At 37.7% G+C, this 19,707-nt stretch overlaps 2 protein-coding genes across 3 annotated transcripts in view; one reads left to right on the top strand and one right to left on the bottom strand.

The window, feature by feature from the left end:
* xkr4 (XK related 4) overlaps window positions 1–13,059 on the top strand; it is a 55,881-nt gene extending 42,822 nt beyond the window's left edge. The window contains exon 3 of the mRNA XM_039675673.2: window positions 7,451–13,059. Coding sequence (XP_039531607.1) covers window positions 7,451–8,403 — 953 coding nt within the window. The 3' untranslated portion in view covers window positions 8,404–13,059. The remainder of the gene's footprint in view (window positions 1–7,450) is intronic.
* A 780-nt stretch (window positions 13,060–13,839) lies between these two features.
* On the bottom strand, window positions 13,840–19,701 carry tmem68 (transmembrane protein 68). 2 transcript variants are annotated; one of them, XM_039675674.2, is made up of 8 exons: window positions 19,586–19,701; window positions 19,198–19,252; window positions 17,662–18,059; window positions 16,982–17,149; window positions 16,485–16,678; window positions 16,354–16,414; window positions 16,097–16,236; window positions 13,840–14,918 (listed from the first exon to the last, which is right to left on the bottom strand). In XM_039675674.2, the coding sequence occupies exons 3-8, from the start codon at window positions 17,987–17,989 to the stop codon at window positions 14,814–14,816; spliced, it is 996 nt and encodes a 331-aa protein (XP_039531608.2). In that variant the 5' UTR covers window positions 17,990–18,059; window positions 19,198–19,252; window positions 19,586–19,701; the 3' UTR covers window positions 13,840–14,813. The 2 variants fall into 2 exon arrangements, with proteins under 2 accessions (XP_039531608.2, XP_039531609.2); XM_039675675.2 differs by lacking the exon at window positions 19,198–19,252 and having other exon boundaries at window positions 19,586–19,682.
* Between the last annotated feature and the right edge of the window lie 6 nt (window positions 19,702–19,707).

Genomic DNA, 19,707 nt, shown 5'->3' on the forward strand with positions numbered 1-19,707 from the left:
TGCCATGTGACTCCTCACTCTGGAGATGCAGGAAAGTGACGTCCTGACAAGACTAATGGGCTATAAACTGACCCCGCCAGCTATAGGTCAATCGCGCTTCAAAATTTTGATAGAAAAGTCATTACTAAATGGGAAATGGCCAGCATTTCCCCTATCATTTACCCTGACCAGACCATATTTATGCCGTATAAGATATCTTGAAGTGGGGGGCAGGGAAGCTCTTATTAGTCTGTATGCGGACAATGTAATGTTGTATTTGCGGAAGATCAGTTCCCATTTCCTTAGATTATTATTTTTTTTTTTGTAGGCTATCGGGGTATACAATTAATCTATCCGGCTGATTTCTTCGGTGTTCAGTCATTTACAGGGACTTTGGCATTGTTTGAATTATTTTTAGTTTTTATACCCGTTTATCATTGTGGTATCTTGGTATTTTAAAACAAACAAAATTGGTCACCATACATATTGGTCTGTTCCTGTATAAGTGAATATGTGGTTTTGCAGAGCCTGACTTTTATAAGGGAAGATGATCTGTTATCATGTTTCTCATTGCTACTTGTGTCACTAGAACACTAGGGTCGATTTATGGGACACTTTAAAACCTCAGATTGACATTGTGGTGACCTTTCAGTCGGCCCACACTTACCAACAATCATAAAAAATGGTCATGTTACCGGAGTTGTTCATAAATGGCTATTCTGTTGATTTGTGCTTCCGAGCTTTGTGGATTGCAGAACCCTGCCTAGCAGTTAAATCTTCAGTGCCTTTATGTGCTGTCTTCTGTTCTTCATAATCTTCCTTAAACAAAAGTGCCCATGGGACTGCCAGAATTTTCTCCCATCAAGGCTGAGAAATGATTTATGAAAGCAGAGGTCCTGAGCTCCTAATGCAACAGAGCTGTGAATATCCTTTTGTTTTGAGCGTGAGGATCTGAGCGTCTGCTCCGTGTGACAGTGGGAGCGGGTCTGGAGGCAGTTTCGCTCGTGGTGTTTGGTAGAGCAAACCCTCTGATGCTCTGAACTCTTTCATCAGAGCCTTTCCTTTGAGATTTGTGGCTCTTGCGCTTACAAGTCAAAAACAACATTGAGCAGTGTAGAAATTTAACTCAACAGAGCAGTCATAATTCAAAAGCTCAACGTCTTCCTAATAGACTAAACAGTCTGGCTACCATTTGATGGCGGTCTGCAGAGGCGCAGTGGTGAAATGTAGGCCGCATTTGATTTGTATTTCTCTTACTCAGGCTGTCCCTTGTTCGCTCTACAAATGCTTCCTCCCTAACTTTACCAGTATCTGTCGCAGTAGAATACGCTGTCAGTCAGTAAGGCTGTATCTTTTTTCACTCTTTTCCTTTACGCAGCTTGTCTTTGAACCCCTGCCAGAAATAAAACCTCTCTACCTGCTCACGTAAATGGGCCACTCAGCCTAACCATTTCCTGCAACAGTTCAGCATAGGAAAAATTCTTGCTCATAACATTTACCCAGTTGACTGTTTTGACTGTTGAGAAAGCATCTCTTTCTTTTGAATTATTCTTCATATCTATTTTTTTCTTGTCTGAATGTCATACAGTAAACACAAATGTGTCCCGTCACACCATTACATTGATTTTTAATTTTTAATTATTTTTTATTTTAGTTAGCCTACTTAAGTGATCATTGAAGCATCATGAGAATCAACTGTACAGTTTACACAGGGGTTTTCAACAAGGGGTCCATTACCTGCCTGCATAATGTTAAGTATAATAAAAGTATTTATGACATCATTAATGATTATATTAATCACAATAAGCATGTAAATGCATTGATATGGTACTGCATGCATGTTATTATTGTAGACCAGGCTACAACAACTCCTAGACCCCCGTCGTAAAACGATGCATTGATTAATATAGATTAGTTTTTTGGTTTTTTTTGGTTTTGCTTTTTTGATTATACGTCTATTTTAGGGAAGTCAGGTGCAATTGCAACATTTTTATCAAATCTACCTTCCATATGTTCCTATAATAAAAAATTATATGTGCCAATATAGTGTAATATGAATAGATTAGCAATAAGAAAGCCTAAGTAATAATATTAAATTTAATATGAGTTGGAATAAAACAAACATTTTTGAAGAACCTTCACCTAACTCTTTTCTGTACAAACACATGTGTTTACGCTCCTAAAAGAGCAAAACACCATAAAATCAATGTGTGCTACATTTCAGGATTTAAAAAAAATAAAATAAAAAATCCAGTAGTAAACATCCAATACCTTTGTTCCTCCTTTTCTCACAGGAAAATTCTCCTTTTCCTGTGTAAACAGATAAAAAATAACAACATGGAGAGTTTGGAGCGACATGAGGGTGAGCAAATGTTGAAAAACGTTGACAGAATTTTCATTTTTTTGGGTTAAAATTCCTTTAATGTGAATGGATTTGAATGGCCTGTAGAAGTAGATAAAGGAGATACTGCAGTGATGCTGTGATTTGCAAAACCCTGGTGCTACCACGCACCCTACAAACACACAACACACACTGTCTATGCCCTCCTCCCCTCTTCAAATTACTGCAGCCCTCATGAGCAGGAGCAGCAAGGAGCATTACGTCACCCCTGCCGCTCTCGCAGCTTCGCACGCTGGACCGTGGCAGGTTCCCGTGGCGACCGTCTCCTCAGGATGCGCTGCACGTGTGCAGGATATGAGGGAGAGAGGGAGGGAAGGAAGAATACATGCACCCTTGCTGTCGTTAGAGAGCACCGGAGCCAAGCCGCAGGCCAGATAGCCCACGGAATAAGAATTATAGCCTGGCCTCTGTCAGTTAATTACCTCACTTTGCTAAGTAGTCATTACACCCCCTCAGCTCTCTCCTGCTACTAATGGGCCTAGATTTAATCTAAGTGGGTTAAACATGTAAATAAGCTATTGAAAAACTCACACAGTATAAACAAACACTTAGATGATAGATGTATAAACAAACCCTAGATGATTGATTGATTGATTGATAGATAGATTGATAGATAGATAGATAGATAGATAGATAGATAGATAGATAGATAGATAGATAGATAGATAGATAGATAGATAGATAGATTATTGTTATTGTTTTTGAAAGATGTCTCTTGTGCTCAACTGAATTTATTTAATCAAAAATACTGCAAAATTACAATTGATAAATATTAGCCGTTTTCTATTTTAATATATTTTAGTATAATTATTTAATTTCAAAGTAATTTTTTCCTGTAATGGCAAATCTGAATTTTCAGCATCATTACTCTAGTCTTCAGTGTCATAAGATCCTTCAGACATCACTCTAATATGATTTTGTGCACTGGAAACATTTCGTCTTGTTCATATAATTATTACTATTATTATTAGTATTATTATTAGAGATGGATTATGTTCCTCATCTAATCTGGATACTTACAGCTGAGTTATAGTAAAAAAAAATAAAAAATAAAGATCAGGAAATCTTTCCCTGAGATCAGTAGAATCTTTAGGCCTGTAATCCAAAGAATATTGTTGATTTCACTGTAAATGAAATGGTAACTGAATAGTTTATCTTGTCTTGTGTCAGATTCAGCTGTGTAAACATGGCTAATCTGTTCCATCCATAGGAATAATATAGTGATTATAATTATCTTTAATTATGAGGAATTATTCACAATCTGGATGGATCGAAATCATGGGTTCAGATCTGAACTACAGTCTGCTAATTGGTGACTTGTAAGGCGCTCCGTAGAGGATGTGACCACAACTAGGCACTCGCTCTGGGAGTGTCGACATCACAAATTTCTGTGCTTTCATTCACTCTATAGATGCCCATGGGTCCTTATGCTATCAAAAAATATCCTTACCATTGATCATCCATTATGTTTGGTGAATTGGTGTAGAGTGACAGCTCATCTGACTACAGATGGCAGAGAACAGTGAACATGCAGCTTGCTTCAGTGAAATGAAAATAATACTCACCTTTATTTGGACACAAATTAACACATCTTTGCACATTCATCATTTCACATGAGGAATTATTTAATTATTCATGGCTGTGGACCGCGATGGCGTAATCTTAGCAACGTGGTATTCTGCATTTTTACTGATGCTGTTTGAAAGGGACTGATTGGCACAGAAGCTTCCTGTTATCTGAACCTCTCCCCTGCTTGCACTACACCATTATACTGAAGAAGGATGATAAAAAAGGACATTATTCTGAAGTCTGTGTCTTGTCTTGATATGATTTGGGTGAATATCAACCTGAGAGGTAAAGACAAGGTAATATATTTACTCTTGGGTTTCGTTTAGACTTAAGGGAACTAATAAATTCAAAGTCTGTCTTGGTATCTCAGGAACATAATTCAGTGAGATTGTCAGATTTATTTGTTTTGTTTTTCTGACAAGAGAAATAAATGTTTCAGTATTAATATGTGGGAGCCAAATGCTGCTATATGCAACACAATATTTTAACTGATAAACATTTGAATTAATCATAGAGAACATTAAACAAAAATGATCAACTGCATAAAAGTATTTTTCTAAATGTATGTTGTTTCCTTCAAATCAACTGTTTTCTATATTAATATATTTTATAACAGAAACGGTGATACATTTTTACTTTACTGTCTTTACTGTCACCGTTGATAAATTCAGTACATCCTTGCTGGACCTTTCTTTCAAAAAATATAAAAAAAAATCTTAATGACCTCAAACTTCTGACCGTATTTTATTTTATCATTAAAATGTTGTTATGGCAAAGTGCTTTGACCCCAAAAAGCATTTGAATATTTAAGCCATATTAAATATATATGTAATATCTTTGCATTATATTATTATTTGCATTATTATTTTACAAGTAAAATATTTCACAAAAACAATTATGTTAGAGAGACAGTCCACTTAAAAATGAACATTTTCTTAATTTACTCCTCATGGCTCCCTCATGACATACTCTGTGGAACAAAAGAGACGATTTCATACATGTTTAGACCGATATGGGGGTGAAGCAAATAATGACAGAAACTTTCATTTTGGGTAAACTGTCCCCTTGTGAGTTAAGTTTTAAATTGAGTGACCAAACACACTTTTTGAGGCTGCTGAACTAGTCTAGATAGTGTTCCAATATTAAGCCTTTATGTCAGTATCAATTTTAAACTTGAATGTAAGAGCTTTTACTATGCAATGAATGATTCATTCAGTGAGGAGAGACTGAACAGTATGTCTAATCTTTATATCCTGCCTCACTCACTCAATACAATAAAGTGATCACTCCATCAGCTCAAGCGCACAATAAACATGGCAGCCGAATCCAGAACAGAGTGTCACAGTGCTAAAGACCGGTGTCACGCGCTCTAGTCACTGCTGGCTGCTTTACTGTACTCCATCTGATGCAGATGCCTTGTAAAGCCTCCTCCATTAAGCGCAACCGAGTATTTTGGACAACATGATGGATGACATCTCACTCACTGAGCCAGTGAGTCATAACTATGGAAAGATGCTGTTCAGCAGAATTCCAAAGAGGCCTTTTTTTTCCCCTGAAGAGGAAATAAAACACAAGTCTCATCAAAATGAACCATGTCTCTTGAGTCACCGTTTATCAGCTTTGATCAGGGCCGGAGCTTGTAAACCTTAGTGTGGTGTGACTCACCAGAGGGTCGAGATTTGTAATCGCAGACAGATTCATTACAGGAGGGCTGCATGTGACACGCACTGGAGCGTGAGCCATTGATGGACACTTCCATGTGCAAGCTACTCCATTAGCCCACTTCCGACTGTGGATATGTAGTAATGAGATAAATGTATTTGCATGCCTTGGTGAGCACTTCTTATTCTGCATTTGAAACCAGTGTCCTATTGTATCTGGGTAAGAAGCGCCTCACATGTCAAGATGCATTTATAGCTGGTTAGCACACTGTTTCTTCTGGACACTTTTTAAAGTAATGAACTCCCAGAAAACACACTTTTCATATTCACTAGTTTATGTAATTTGTCTACTAACAACATCCAACAGTATGATACATAGTAGATGTGAATGTTCTGTCATTTCTGTCCTCTTTTATTTACTTTATTTTTAAAAGTCATAAGCAGTTTACCTTAATTTTCACACCACAGTTTAACAGCATTTTGTCTCCTAAATGAATACACCTGAATGATATTATTGTACTTTTTACATAATTTTACTAGTGATATTTACAATTATATTTATTCGTTTTATTCGCACACTACGTTTCACTTTCATCTCAAGCTGTTCAGTGTTTCTCTCTCTTTGTTGAGAGAAAACTTTATCGGTGTAAAATGTGTTGGTTTGGGTGGAAATTACTTCTTTTACACAAATAGTGAAATGATTACTTCACTCGATTGTAGATCGATTACTTCACTTTCCTCGATTCTTAAGATGTTTATAGTGTGTGATATTGTATTTTAAATGTAATATTTCAGAATTTTTATAATGGATTTTCATAGGTTAAGACTGAAAATCTGGGCCAGGTAAAACAATAAAATCTATACAGAAAAATGTAAAAGAGATGATAAAAAATAATGGTAACACTTTACGGTAAGGGTACATGAATTATCATGAATTCATGTATAAGTTAATGCATGAATTATGCATTCTTTCATGCATTAATATCTCATGAATCATCAGGAACTAACACAAGTTCAACGTTTTTCATTCATGACTTCATGAATGAACAACACCTTAATTGAAACATTAACTAAGACGAGCATATCATCATGAATTATGATTTATTACGCATGATCATGATGTTTTCTTTGTTCACAGTTATGCCACCTTTCAATAGCACATTGTTCATCAGTGTTTCAAAGGACCTAGTCACCACTTTAGTTAAGGAGCCATACACATGATGAAGTCATTGATAGATAATGCTTAGTTAATGATGACTTCTGTATTTGATTTACAGAATGTGTGTGCTATGAGCTGTGATTGGTCTATTATGGTGTCTGTCCAATAGTCATCATTAACTAAGCATTAATCTATTAATGATTTCATCATGTGTGTGGCCCCTTAAATAAAGTGGTGACTAGGTCACTGACCTAGACAAAGAACAAAGAAAACATCATGATCATGCGTAATAAATCATAATTCATGGTGATGTGCATATCTTAGTTAATGTTTTAATTAAGGTGTTGTTCATTCATGAAGTCATGAATGAAAAAGGTTGAACTTGTGTTAGTTCCTGATGATTCATGAGAAATAATGCATGAATGAATGCATAATTCATGCATCAATTTATACATGAATTCATGATAATTCATGTACCCTTACCGTAAAGTGTTACCAAAATAATTCTGTTATCTGATGCTTTTAATAAAAATTTACACCTGGCATGTGTCAGTGTAAGAAAACTGAGCAATGTCATATTTACTTACATACTCCACATATATTCTGTTTAGTTTGATATGTGCTCCAATTTCCTCGGTGGATTGACATAACCATAACCGATGCTTCTCTCCTTTATTTCAGGGATGACAGCGGCTGCTTCTCTGGTGTCACTAGCCTGGGCTCTGGCCTCCTACCAGAAGGCCTTGCGTGATTCCCGAGATGACAAGAAGCCCGTCAGCTACCTTGCCGTCATCATTCAGTTCTGCTGGCACTTCTTTACCATAGCCGCTCGCGTGGTGACCTTCGCTCTCTTCGCCTCTGTGTTTCAGCTCTACTTCGGCATCTTCATTGTGCTGCACTGGTGCATTATGACCTTCTGGATCGTACACTGCGAGACCGAATTCTGCATCACCAAGTGGGAGGAGATTGTCTTTGACATGGTGGTGGGCATCATCTACATCTTCAGCTGGTTTAATGTGAAAGAGGGACGCACCCGCTTCCGCCTGTTCATCTACTACTTCATGATCCTGTGTGAGAACACGGCCCTGAGCACGCTGTGGTACCTGTATCGCTCACCACCCAGCACGGACGCCTTCGCTGTGCCCGCCCTGTGCGTCATCTTCTCCAGCTTCTTCACCGGCATCGTCTTCATGCTCATGTACTACACTTTCTTTCATCCCAACGGGCCGCGTTTCGGCCGCTCGGCTAGCCTGGTCCAGCTGGAGGACCCCACTGCTACCTTTATGCTGCCCCCTGAGGGTGCCACCAACTCCCTGCGCTCCAACCGCGGAGGCACGCTGGCCAGGGACGCTGACCGCGAGGCCAAGTACAGCGAGCGGGACGGCTGCGTGCCTGTCTTTCAGGTGCGGCCCACCGCGCCCTCCACACCTTCCTCCCGAGCCCCGCGCCTTGAGGAGACGGTCATCAAAATAGACTTGTGCAGGAACCGCTATCCTGCCTGGGAGAGGCATGTGCTGGACAGGAGTATACGTAAAGCCATCCTGGCCATCGACTCGTCTCCGACCCCGCCGCGCCTCCAGTATAAAGACGACACGTTGGTTCAAGAGCGTCTGGAGTACGAGACCACCTTGTAGCCTGCGCTGTGGAAACACACGAACATGAACACATTACCGTCCACTTGAATAAACAGCAGGACTGTGGCAATAACGTTTCTAGCGTACATAGCATCTAGCCATGATGTTGATTGTCATGGACAAACCAATATAGGCACAACATATTTGTGGACGGATGGAATAATCGATCTTTTTTAAGCCGTTCTCTCATTGCATTTTATTTTTTATTACTTCTGACTTGTCAGGGAATATCTGGGTTTCTAAAATTCATTGCACTGGCTGATGTAGACCACTAACCCCTCTCTCCATTCCAAGAGTTGATAGTCCTCGGACCAATGTCTATAAACTGCGAGAGGACATCCAGAACACTTCACACAGGTTGTCTCTTACGGTAACTGCAAAACAAAGGCCTTTCCCTTTGAAACCAAGCATCCAGTGCAATGAAACGGCCTGAAGAAACAGTGGTCCAAATATCAAATTAATGGTACACGCATAAAAAAAATTGCTGATCAGACTCGAGACGTCCTTGTTTAGGGTGCTGTAACCTATAAGTAGTGTTTCATCAGCAGCTCTGTACAGTACCAGTGCCAAACGCTTCACGACTTCACGCTGAACTGTGGCTTGACCACAAACTGTATATATAAACAGGGCAGCATTTCAACCATCTACTTGAATTCTATACAAAGAAAAACGCTGAGAAAAGAAAGTATGTGACCATCACAAGAGTCCTAGCCACTTGGGATGACAAAACAGGTAGAACACATGCTCGTTTTCTTCTTTAGGAGAAGACAATAAGCCAAGTGAACACTTCCTGGCAGCTCCCTTTGGCGATCTGGCCTCATTCGCCTCAACGCTGTCGGCTGACAAGGATCCGTTTGGTTCACAGCAAAGTGGAGGGCACAGACCACCAAATTCACAGTGTCTGCCAAACTGTATTCGACAGAACCAGGGTGCACTTCATCTTCTAGGTTAAAGATACAGTGTTCTTCTAGGCCAACCTGGGTCAGGTTTTGGTGTGTCTATGTTTTGTGTGCTGTATCAATACAGAAAAGCCAGTAATAAACAATAAACGGGGTCCTCAATACCTCAATTCATCCGGAAAGCCGTCGAAGTGTGCTATCCCAAACTCTGCAAGGCAATCAAGACTTTCTCCATGGGGCTCTTCAATTGCCAACTCACGGTCTACAAATCGAAGTGTCAGGGAAAGCTAGTCTGTGACAGAGCACAGACTAGCTAATGTGCTCAGAATGACACTCCGGGCCCAACCATTCAACACATCACATCTGCCTAAAAGAGCACTGTATCTTTAAATCTGCCAAAAGCATCCTTTTATATATGAAAGTGTTGGAGTTTTAAACTTTCCGTTCAGTTGCAAGTGCTTCTCTGTGTCTTTATGTCGAATATCCAAAGGCATTTATGGAGACGTGGAGGTGAGGGCAGAAAAAGAAAACAAGCACAAAACTTGTGACAGGAAGGAGTCTCAGCACAATGAAGAATTTATTCGGTGGTTGTTACACTTACGTTGAGAGACAACTTGAAATTTCACTACGACAGAAGCTAGATGTGCCTGTTGTGGATAGTTTGAGATTTTGAAAATGTTGGGGGGAAAATGTTTTATGTGTAACATTTTATATACATTTTCTTTTGTTTTTCTTTTGTTTTTTGGTGGATTTCCAAGGTGCACATTATTTTGCTTAATGCCATTTAAGTGTGTGGAGATGACTGATATAGGACATTTAGATTAGGTTTGCTTCAGTTGGTCAAATATGAACTGTAATTTGGGTTTTATTGTAACTTTAAAAAAACACTTCTGAAGTGTTGTAACGTCCCACCATCGGTGGCAAATGAACTGAAAGCGTAGTTGTTTTAGCCCGCAGCGATCTGCACGCTTGCAGATGAAGATCCTAATTGTGTTGCAAATTAAAAAAAAAGAAAGAAAATAGAACAGGAAAAAAAATTAGATGAGATCGAATGAATCTATAACCAGTACCACAGTGAAACGTAGACCTGTATATTTTAGCTATTTTGCAATTTTCCTAACACATCCTTTTTTCTTTTCTTTTTTTTTTCAAATGTGTCTTATACTTTTATTTCTCTGTGTGATGGATAATGATGCTTGTCTCTTGGCAAAAAAAATCTTAATAGCCCTGTCCGCTGTAGTCAGAGCACACAAAAAACTTGTTAGCACACGTATTTAGCAATTTTCACATTTAAATTGCTCCACCACCTACACAAGAAAGAAAACGAGTGTTACATTGCACACGTCTGTGATATTACGTATCAATGATTTTTGAAAATCATTCCACTTTTTTTGTTTTCCCATAATACCATGATATTTTTTGTTTCAGTGGTAGCTACCCCAAGCATGCTGCATACTGTGTTTTGGTTCATTTGATTAAGAGGGGCTTACTAACAGCAACACTGGCTTAATGTTTGGTGAAATTCATCTTTATCCAGCCATTTTACAGGTGTGAGGCCTCGATAATTTTTTAATGTTGAAATATTACATGAATTTAAAATACTCAATGCAATGCAATACGTTCAGCAGAAGGGGAATGAATCAAGGTCTTTACCTAAAAGGCTGTGTCTGGATTGAAGTTTGGAGAAGCTGAATTCACCACACTAATTATTAGCAATGCTAATGCTATCAAAGTCCTGATGAAACGGAAGTAGCTGCTGATTTTTCTTCTGTATTATTTGTGACACAAATGTAATGGATTAGTAAAAAAGAAAAAAAATTAGGACTTGGTCACATTGGTTGTTGACTGGATTTTGCACTCAAAATGGAAGCAGACGAACACAAGTCTAGCAGAGAAGTCTTTTGTATCTACTATCCAGTTATGAAATTTTGATTAAAACTTATAGTCGAAATAAAAGTAATAAAAAAGAAACCTACAAATGGATTAAATGCGTCACGTGACCAAACCGGAAAACAGGTCTCATTGCATCCGCTTGTCAGAGAAAGTGTTAACGGCCGTAAGAGAACTGACTACGATATCTGGATTTTTAAGGTAATCAGCTAACCTACTTAACGTTAGTTCACTTTATAATTGGTGTTTTATTCCATTTAAATATATAAACGTTACTGTGAAGAAGGAAAAAATATAAAACGTTTAAATATCAATCTGCACATGTGAGGGACATTGGTTATGCTAATCTTTGCTGGCAAGGAGTGTGAATTTGGCCGAACATCAAGAAGCTATTCATGCAGATTACGCACACATTTTAAAGAGGTTCATACATCCTAGTTTAACATAGACTCCATGTTGTACATGACACAAGCTAATCATAATGTTATAGAAACTATGTATTTTTATTTTGCACTTCCAGCTTTACGTTTTATATTTGTGTTTTATAAGTAAATATGATTTCATAGCTCACCATTTCTTCACTCTGGAAACTTTAATTCATACCTGTAACCTACCTCAAAGCGGTATTTTAAACAGACCACTCTCCAGCTCTGGTGGTTGATATGATGGAATTTATTGCAATGGAGTCCCAGTGTATGAAGGAGTTGAAGGCTGTTCTGTTTATTACCAGTACATCAGTAGAGCTCCAGGACTTATTTTACAATTATTCACAGCAGGAGAACATTGAATTCATGCAAGCTGGTTCAGTTTTATTTGCCTTAACCGACGCTCGCCTTTTTGTGGATTCATTACTCGTGACATTTTCTGTTTGTTTCTTTTGGTTTAGTTTTAGTCATGCATACGATGCTCCGGTTACTGTCGTGCTAGTATAATGACGTTGCATTATCGATTAGTGTTCTTACTGTGCTTATACTGCAAGCAAGGAAACACAAAAAGAAAGCAGACTGAGGCGAAATAGCATATGCAGACAAACAATCAAAACGTCGACCCAAATTGTCACGGGTCACAGGCCGTACTGTTACACGATTGTGAGCATTTTTAATTGTAATATCAGTTAGCGAAAACTGAATGACTCGAAGAGCTGAAATGAAGTGGCACTTGCATTTTTTGATTCATTGGAGAAGCTTTCTTTTGTTGAATAAACAAATTGATGATCCTCCCTCACCTGTAGACATAGATGATAGATAAACTAGAATACCATAGATGGAGGAAAAAAATACATTTAGATAAATGATAATCAGTGGTTATTTATAAAGCACGATATTAGTACAAGCACAGTAATTGAATGAACTCGGTGGTGTTCGGTTCAGCGTTCCTATATGATGTACAGACTTTACTGGTATCTCAGTTACAACGGAAGTTCCATAGTGACTTGCAAAAGGCTATTTAACTGTAAATAAATGTATGCAAATGTACATGTGTAAAAGAACATTCCTTTCTGAGTCCTGATCGTAAAGGGTGTCTATTGACTAGAGATCGGCAGTTATATGACGTAATACAGATCAAATAGTGTGGTGTATGTGATGTATTAAATGACATAAAAAAAGAGCAAAAAAACAAACAAACAAAAAAACTGCTTATTATTGGTCTCTTAAGTTGTATCATGTGATGAAAGTCTGAAGTGCGTAAAATGCATCAAATCTGTTATCTGATTTTATTGTAAATTGAAGAGTAAAACAAAAAACAAAACAAAAAGAACGTTACATTTTTTGTACATATTGGATTTTTGTAAAATTTTTATTTGATTCTAATGCAACACAAAGTACCAAATTCATTTAATAAAGTACACTGTGGTCATTTTATTAGACTTCCTTGCAAACTTCTTTTGGATTTGCAGTTAAGTGTGAATAAGATCCATTCGAATTTTCAGAATGTCAGCGACTGTTTCAAGGTTGGAAGAAAAAGCAATGGAGCTTTTTCTGAGACAGTCTGTCACAAATGCTTAGTGATTAGTTTGTCTGAATATGTATTCTCACAACTCGTATGATTTAAGGATTCACTCCTTCATTTGAAGAGACTCTTGGAGAAGGAAGATTAGGAGCATATGAAGAGTTCAGATGCAAAAGCCTCTAAATGCCATTTGAAATTTTCTTCTAAAATGATCATTTTTATCAAGCTTATATATTCAAGTTCAGTAATTTCACTTAAATGACAATTAATAGGTAATCCTCATTGCAATTTAACTGAAATTACTGAACTTAAATATACAAGCTTGATAAAAATGATCATTCTAGAAGAAAATTTCAAATGGCACTTAGAGGCTTTTGCATCTGAACTCTTCATATATAATCCAATACAAAATCATGAATAGTAAGTAAATTATTATTACTTTCCAAGAGTTTTTTGGGGGGAAGAGGGTTGGTGGGATTTACAATGGAAGCACAGATGCTGTAAGTCAATACCAAACCAGTTTTATAAATAGCAATAGGGCATTTTGCATATCATGCACCAAACACCGGATGTGCACAGAGATCATAAGACTGTGACGAAGACTGTGCTCATGCTGACATTTGATTGCAGACACACACAATACATTTTCTCCCAGAGGAGCACAAAAGTGCATTAAAACGGTTTTACCAACACTGAATCCATAGGGATATGCAGTTTTATTGCGAATAATAAAAATCTCTTATGAAATTATACATTTACAATCATTTATTTACACACTGATCAGATTTGATTACTGCTTGAAATAGCATTTATTGTAAGTCCATAAATTTCAGGAATGTTACTAAATTTCTTATTGAATTCTGAAAGCCCTGTATGCTGCCTTTATAAAAGTCATTAGCAGTTGCATACTTATTTTTATTATCAATGTTGTATTAAGCTCTGAGAGCAGGGCAAAGCAGTATCAACTGATGCTTAAATAGACAGCAGTTCGCCTCTGACCGTTAATACAGATATTAGACTAAAACATGTTAAGTATTCAACATCACACAACAAATGTTCAAGCATGTATCTCTCATCACTATTAACTAAGTGTGCTTATACAATTCCCCAAAAATCACAGTATCCACAATTTTGAATTAATTCCTTCAGATAGGTAATTCACGAGTTCACCTGCTCCTCGAACTACCTGTAACGTTCCTATGTGGGAGAATGAGAGAAATAGAGGAAACGCTCATAATGATTATTGACAGGCATGACTAATCAGGCTCTTCCCGAACCTACATTTATTTATATTATCGATTTCCAGGACAGAATGCTATTTTATTAAAAGGACATAAAAATACTAACCAAAGGCTTTGTGGTCAAAGTTTTTGGCAGTGGTCCTTTGATTAAAACCAAAGTGTGCAAATTAAAAAATAATAATAATAATATTCACACACACACACACAAAAAAAACACACTTAAACATGCACAAGACTACATGTAACCAGATATTACAAAGACACGCACCATTATTTGATATGCAACATTGATATATATGCTAATCTGTCCACTATATCATCAGTAGTTACTAATCTCATGGTGTAACAATATCATATAATATCTCCAATGTTCAGTTGAATGCTTGAACTTGAAGCATATTTATATGTTCAGTCTGAGAAGGCAAGTGTGCTAATCTTCTTTGTGTTCCCTTTGGAATCGCTCCAAAAGAGCTCGGAGGACGTTTCCAGGTATCTTCTGGTGTTTGTCGATTAGTGCTTGAACTGCCTGTTGCACCTGAAAATATTGGTTGGATTGAAGAAAATACACTGTATATGAGATCTTTACAAAGTCAATATTTAAAACAAACCCCAAAACAGATGCATGAATTCAACATGCGACAATCTTCATAGTAATAATAAAAAGGTATTATAGGTTGACAAACATTATAGAAAAAAAAAACGAATTTAAAAATCAAAATAAATCTTAGTGTGTCAGAGTTGAGTGTGTGCACATCCATTCCGAGAAAAACAAACAAACATGTTGATCATGTTTAGAGGTTCTTATGTTACAACCCTGATGAGAAAATCCCTCCAAAAAGTTTCCAGTTTCAATTGGATGAACTTTCAAATGAAGTTGGAAAACACTGTGTCATGATGGTGTGACGCACGCAATTGGATCCCGGAAGTCCTATAACTTTAGCCAAGTAGAATTTCATGTCACAAGATCGACGCATCATGTGGCTCATTTGAATTGAGACAACCTACTCTAAACAAGGATGTACTATGGTTTACTAATGTTTTGCGAAGTCACAAAGCAGACCTTGGCACAAAAACCTCATCTGTATAGAGTTTACATGCACGTCGGTGGCAACTTCTTACAGTTTTACGTCATTCAATTGCAATCGGTTCATGAGAACGGTCAAATTTAGTGACTACCGATCCGAGTCCTAGAATGAGGTTCTAGGAGTATCTCTAATAAAAAGGTATAAATCCCTGCTTAGACATCTCCTACATCCATTTTTAAAACAAACACGTCATCAAGTTTTAAAGAAGGTTGTTATTCCGATAGTAGCATGTGATGAAATGAGGGGACAGACTCGGCTACTGTTCTTATAAACGGATTTTTCTTAAAAAAAAACATTTCGCACCAAATTTCATTTACTCATAGATACTAATCTGAGGTATCCTTTGTTATACACGCATTCTCTCACTTTGCAGATTCAGTACACCTGCAAATGTGATGAATGGTGATCACAACTCTAGGGTGGAGCGTGCCCTTAGGGGACGGTGTAAACAAATGGCACTAATGTATGTTGTGTACTCAACAATAGGTCAGGACTTGTCGGGACAGTCTAGAGGTTAGAACCTCTTGCAGATTTGCAAAACACCAGCTCAGCAAATACAACAAAAAGTCAGACCTTTACAGGACTAAAAGAGTTACAAAAACAAACCTAGAGGTCTAAGGAGTCCTACCTTTTCAGCCAGCTCAGCTGCATTGAGTTTGGGGTCGTATGGAATGGGGTCACCCAAGTAGGTGCGAAATTTGACTGGAAATCCTCCATAGATCGGTGCTATCGGCAGACGAAACCTCTCATACACCCATCGGTAAAATCCTGAAGGAATTTAGAGATGAATAGAAGATCGACTCATTTAACTCTTTCATAATGGCATGCAATCTATTTAGAGTACTATTTATAATTGTGAGGAAAGTTCAATGTTTTCTGACTCACTTAATGTTCCAAGAGAGCGAAATCCCTCCCTCAAGTTTTGAGTAAACATTGGTATAACTGGCTGTAGGGACAAAACATACTCTGTATAAAAGGAGTATAAAAGGAGAAGAATAAGAGGGACAGTCATTTACCACTTTAGAGTCAATGGCCACTTGTGCAAATCCTTTGCGTTTGCCCCAGATCAGAGGGTACGTCTCATCGCTGAACAAGGCCTCCCGTACTCCTCCGGGAGAGATGCCCAGAAGGTGGCCGTTCCGCAGAGCCTTCACACACTCCTCCTGCGGTCCATGGATCACACTAAACACTTCCAAGAGGAGCTTAAACCCTGCCATGGCCATTACACAGATAATAGAAGCACAATTCACCAGAGTGTGTGTGACCTTGTTGACCACACAGAAGGTAAAATAGAAAAGACAGACTAACTTCTAACAGGGCATTGTTGCAATATTTGTGTTAAAGAATAAATGAAATGTTGCCATTTTAAAAACTAATGGCAGATAGAGGTTTAGGACATGTTTTGTCCCAAAATTCACTGAATCGCATTGAAATTAAGTTCTGAGTAATGGCTCTGTCATGAGCAAAATGAGGCTGACTGATCACTTCATTAGAATTTGCAAGTTGTTTTTACCTGGGACCTTGAACAGAAAATGATCAGCCACCGAATGACAAGTTCTTCCCTTTTGAATGATAAGACTTGCCAAGAAATAATAGTAGTCTATAGGAATCGCCCCATGATAGTAGACTATGAGAGCAGGTCCTTCATCTGGAATCTTCTCTAAACCATGGATTTCATAACCTGTCACAAAATGTATACTTAATCAGGGGAAAATGATTCAACATTTTTTTGTGAAGTACGACACATTGCAACACTTGTATCCAAAAGTGATTGTATATAAAGATTTCTATTTCAATTATGAAGCAGCTCAATGGTTTAACATTGTTGACAATGGAATAAAAATGTTTCTTGAACACAAAATCAGCATATTAGAATGATTTCTGAAAGATCATGAAAATCCGTCAAAACCGTTATTTAGATGTTCCTCTTTATAAAGACTGAGCGTGACCATCATTAATTGTGCAGTAAAAGATAAAAAAAAAATTGACATTAAATCAGATCTTACATTAAGTCTTCAGACATCACTTTTTAATTATGCTGCGACTAATTCCCGTCTATCATTCGAAGATCAAATTAACGGCACAGTAGATGCAAAATATGACCACAATGAATCACTTCAATTAATTCACTTTAAACAAGATAACAATCCACATCTCAATAAATGCAGCTCACACGCCAAATCCATTACATACCGTGCCAAATAGCTCCATGTCCATCCCATAGGGTCGCCAGAGTTTTCCTCGCACCATCCCACAGGTTATTGGAATAAGCTTCCCTCAGCTGGTTCTTGCGTTTGTACACATGGAGGAAGAGTATTGATAGATAGAGGAAGATAACTATAAGAAAAGGCAGGATGAAGACCACTGCCAGAGGCGTGAAAACCCAGACCAAATACTCCAAGAAACTGAGGAAGTCCTCGAGCTTCCCGAGCCCTGCCCAATTCTCCCATACATGAACCAAGCAGGAGAGGAGGTTGATGGATCCATTCTCAAACAGGCAGGACTCATTCCCACTGGACATGCTGCTTAACTGTTAGCCTCTCCCAGTGGCAGATGTGCTGAGCAAGGCAACACTCTGCCAAAGGGCAGACCTGAACATGAAAGACACAAATTGTCTGATATTAAGATCATGGCATTAAAGCTGAAGTGTACATTTTCAAATTCCAGTTAAATATGCAATCCCTCTTAAAATGTATAAGATCATATAAATATTATAACAAGTGTGTGAATTACATGGGGTTGGGAATTGTATTTTAGGTTAGGGAAAATCGAAATCGAAAATGACTGCGGATATGGAGATATGTGAATAATCCCAGAATTTGCAAACTCAAACAAGAAGAGTGTTGCTTATTGGTAACCAATGATTTTATACTTCAGATTTAAGGGGGTCAAAGAAGATGAAGATATATAACTGTATGAAGATATATTTCTAGCGCTGACTGGTTTCAAATCGTAATTTCAGCCAGCCCTGAAATGACCATTAACATTACCTGAACTGTTGAATTAAATAGCCAATACTCATTCAGTGTTTGCATGGATGAAGAACATAAAGACCTGGTTTCACAAAAAGGGCTTAGAATAATCCAGGATTAGGACTTAATTAGGACATTTAAGTAGCTTTTCTAAGCGACTCTTTGAAAGGATCATTAGAAACAAAACAAACAAAAAGATTTACTGGTGTTCATCTTAAAACCAAACAAGGGCACTGATATATTTTAAGATATGCCAGTTTAAGTTGCTTTCAGTTAAAACAGCTCAAACATTACTTTTGCTTTTTTTAACACATGCATTTTAGCCTTGTCTTTGAAACCGGGGGAATGGAATTAAAAGAGTTGTACTACAACTACAACTTCAACTATGGTACTATTTCTGTCATTGACAGATTTTATACTGTTAAACTGTATGTACGACGCAAACTGTTTGCTGAAAATATCCGAAAATAGAGTTTATCTGTCAATCGCTCGAGAAAGATGCACTCCTTATTTCTTAAGTCACGGGACTCGACCAATAGGATGAGTTTGGGGCGGGGTTATATGTTTGTCCAACAAATGGCAAATGGGTGACTGACAACAATCATCATATTTTCAACGAAGTTTAGAGACAATAGTAGCGTCTAGCATTTACATACTTCAGCTTTGACTCCCAAGTCAAATTATAGTAATTTGATAGATTAAAAAAAAAAACACCTGTATCGAAAGAAGATATATTTAAAAACAACAACTCACGAACCTTCTCCAGCGGAAATATGTTTCTTGACCGAACATACCAAACTCACATCGGTGCCCTAAAAATGAAATGACATTGACAGCCAAGTTATAGCAGCTAACGTTACCTGTTCATTCACACTCAGTCACAGGTGAGACTGCTGTACACATGTCAACGTCATTTAAAATGTAAATGAACACTGTCAAATGCATGAAAGATAACACGGAAATGTGTAACTCTATTTTACGTTACACTTGAACACTGGATAACCGATCATAGATAAACAAACCTTATAACCCCAAATGTTGCGTTTTTAAAGCTGTCACCAATAAATGACACTTCTTCTAAATGCCAAGAAAAGCGAATGTTTTAGTAAAACCTTTTAAAATAAGCATTTCTCAAATCTACTTACATGCCGAAACCTCGATTAAATAGATACTGTTGCCCTCAATAATGTTTTCCTTCTCGACTGAACCGGCTCTCTTTACATGTGACACAAACAGGAAACCCATCTCGTCAACGTCCGTGACCGTC

The sequence above is a fragment of the Pimephales promelas genome, chromosome 5 (genome assembly GCF_988280905.1).
Source record: "Pimephales promelas chromosome 5, fPimPro1.hap1.1, whole genome shotgun sequence".
Classification (NCBI taxonomy): Eukaryota; Metazoa; Chordata; class Actinopteri; order Cypriniformes; family Leuciscidae; genus Pimephales; species Pimephales promelas.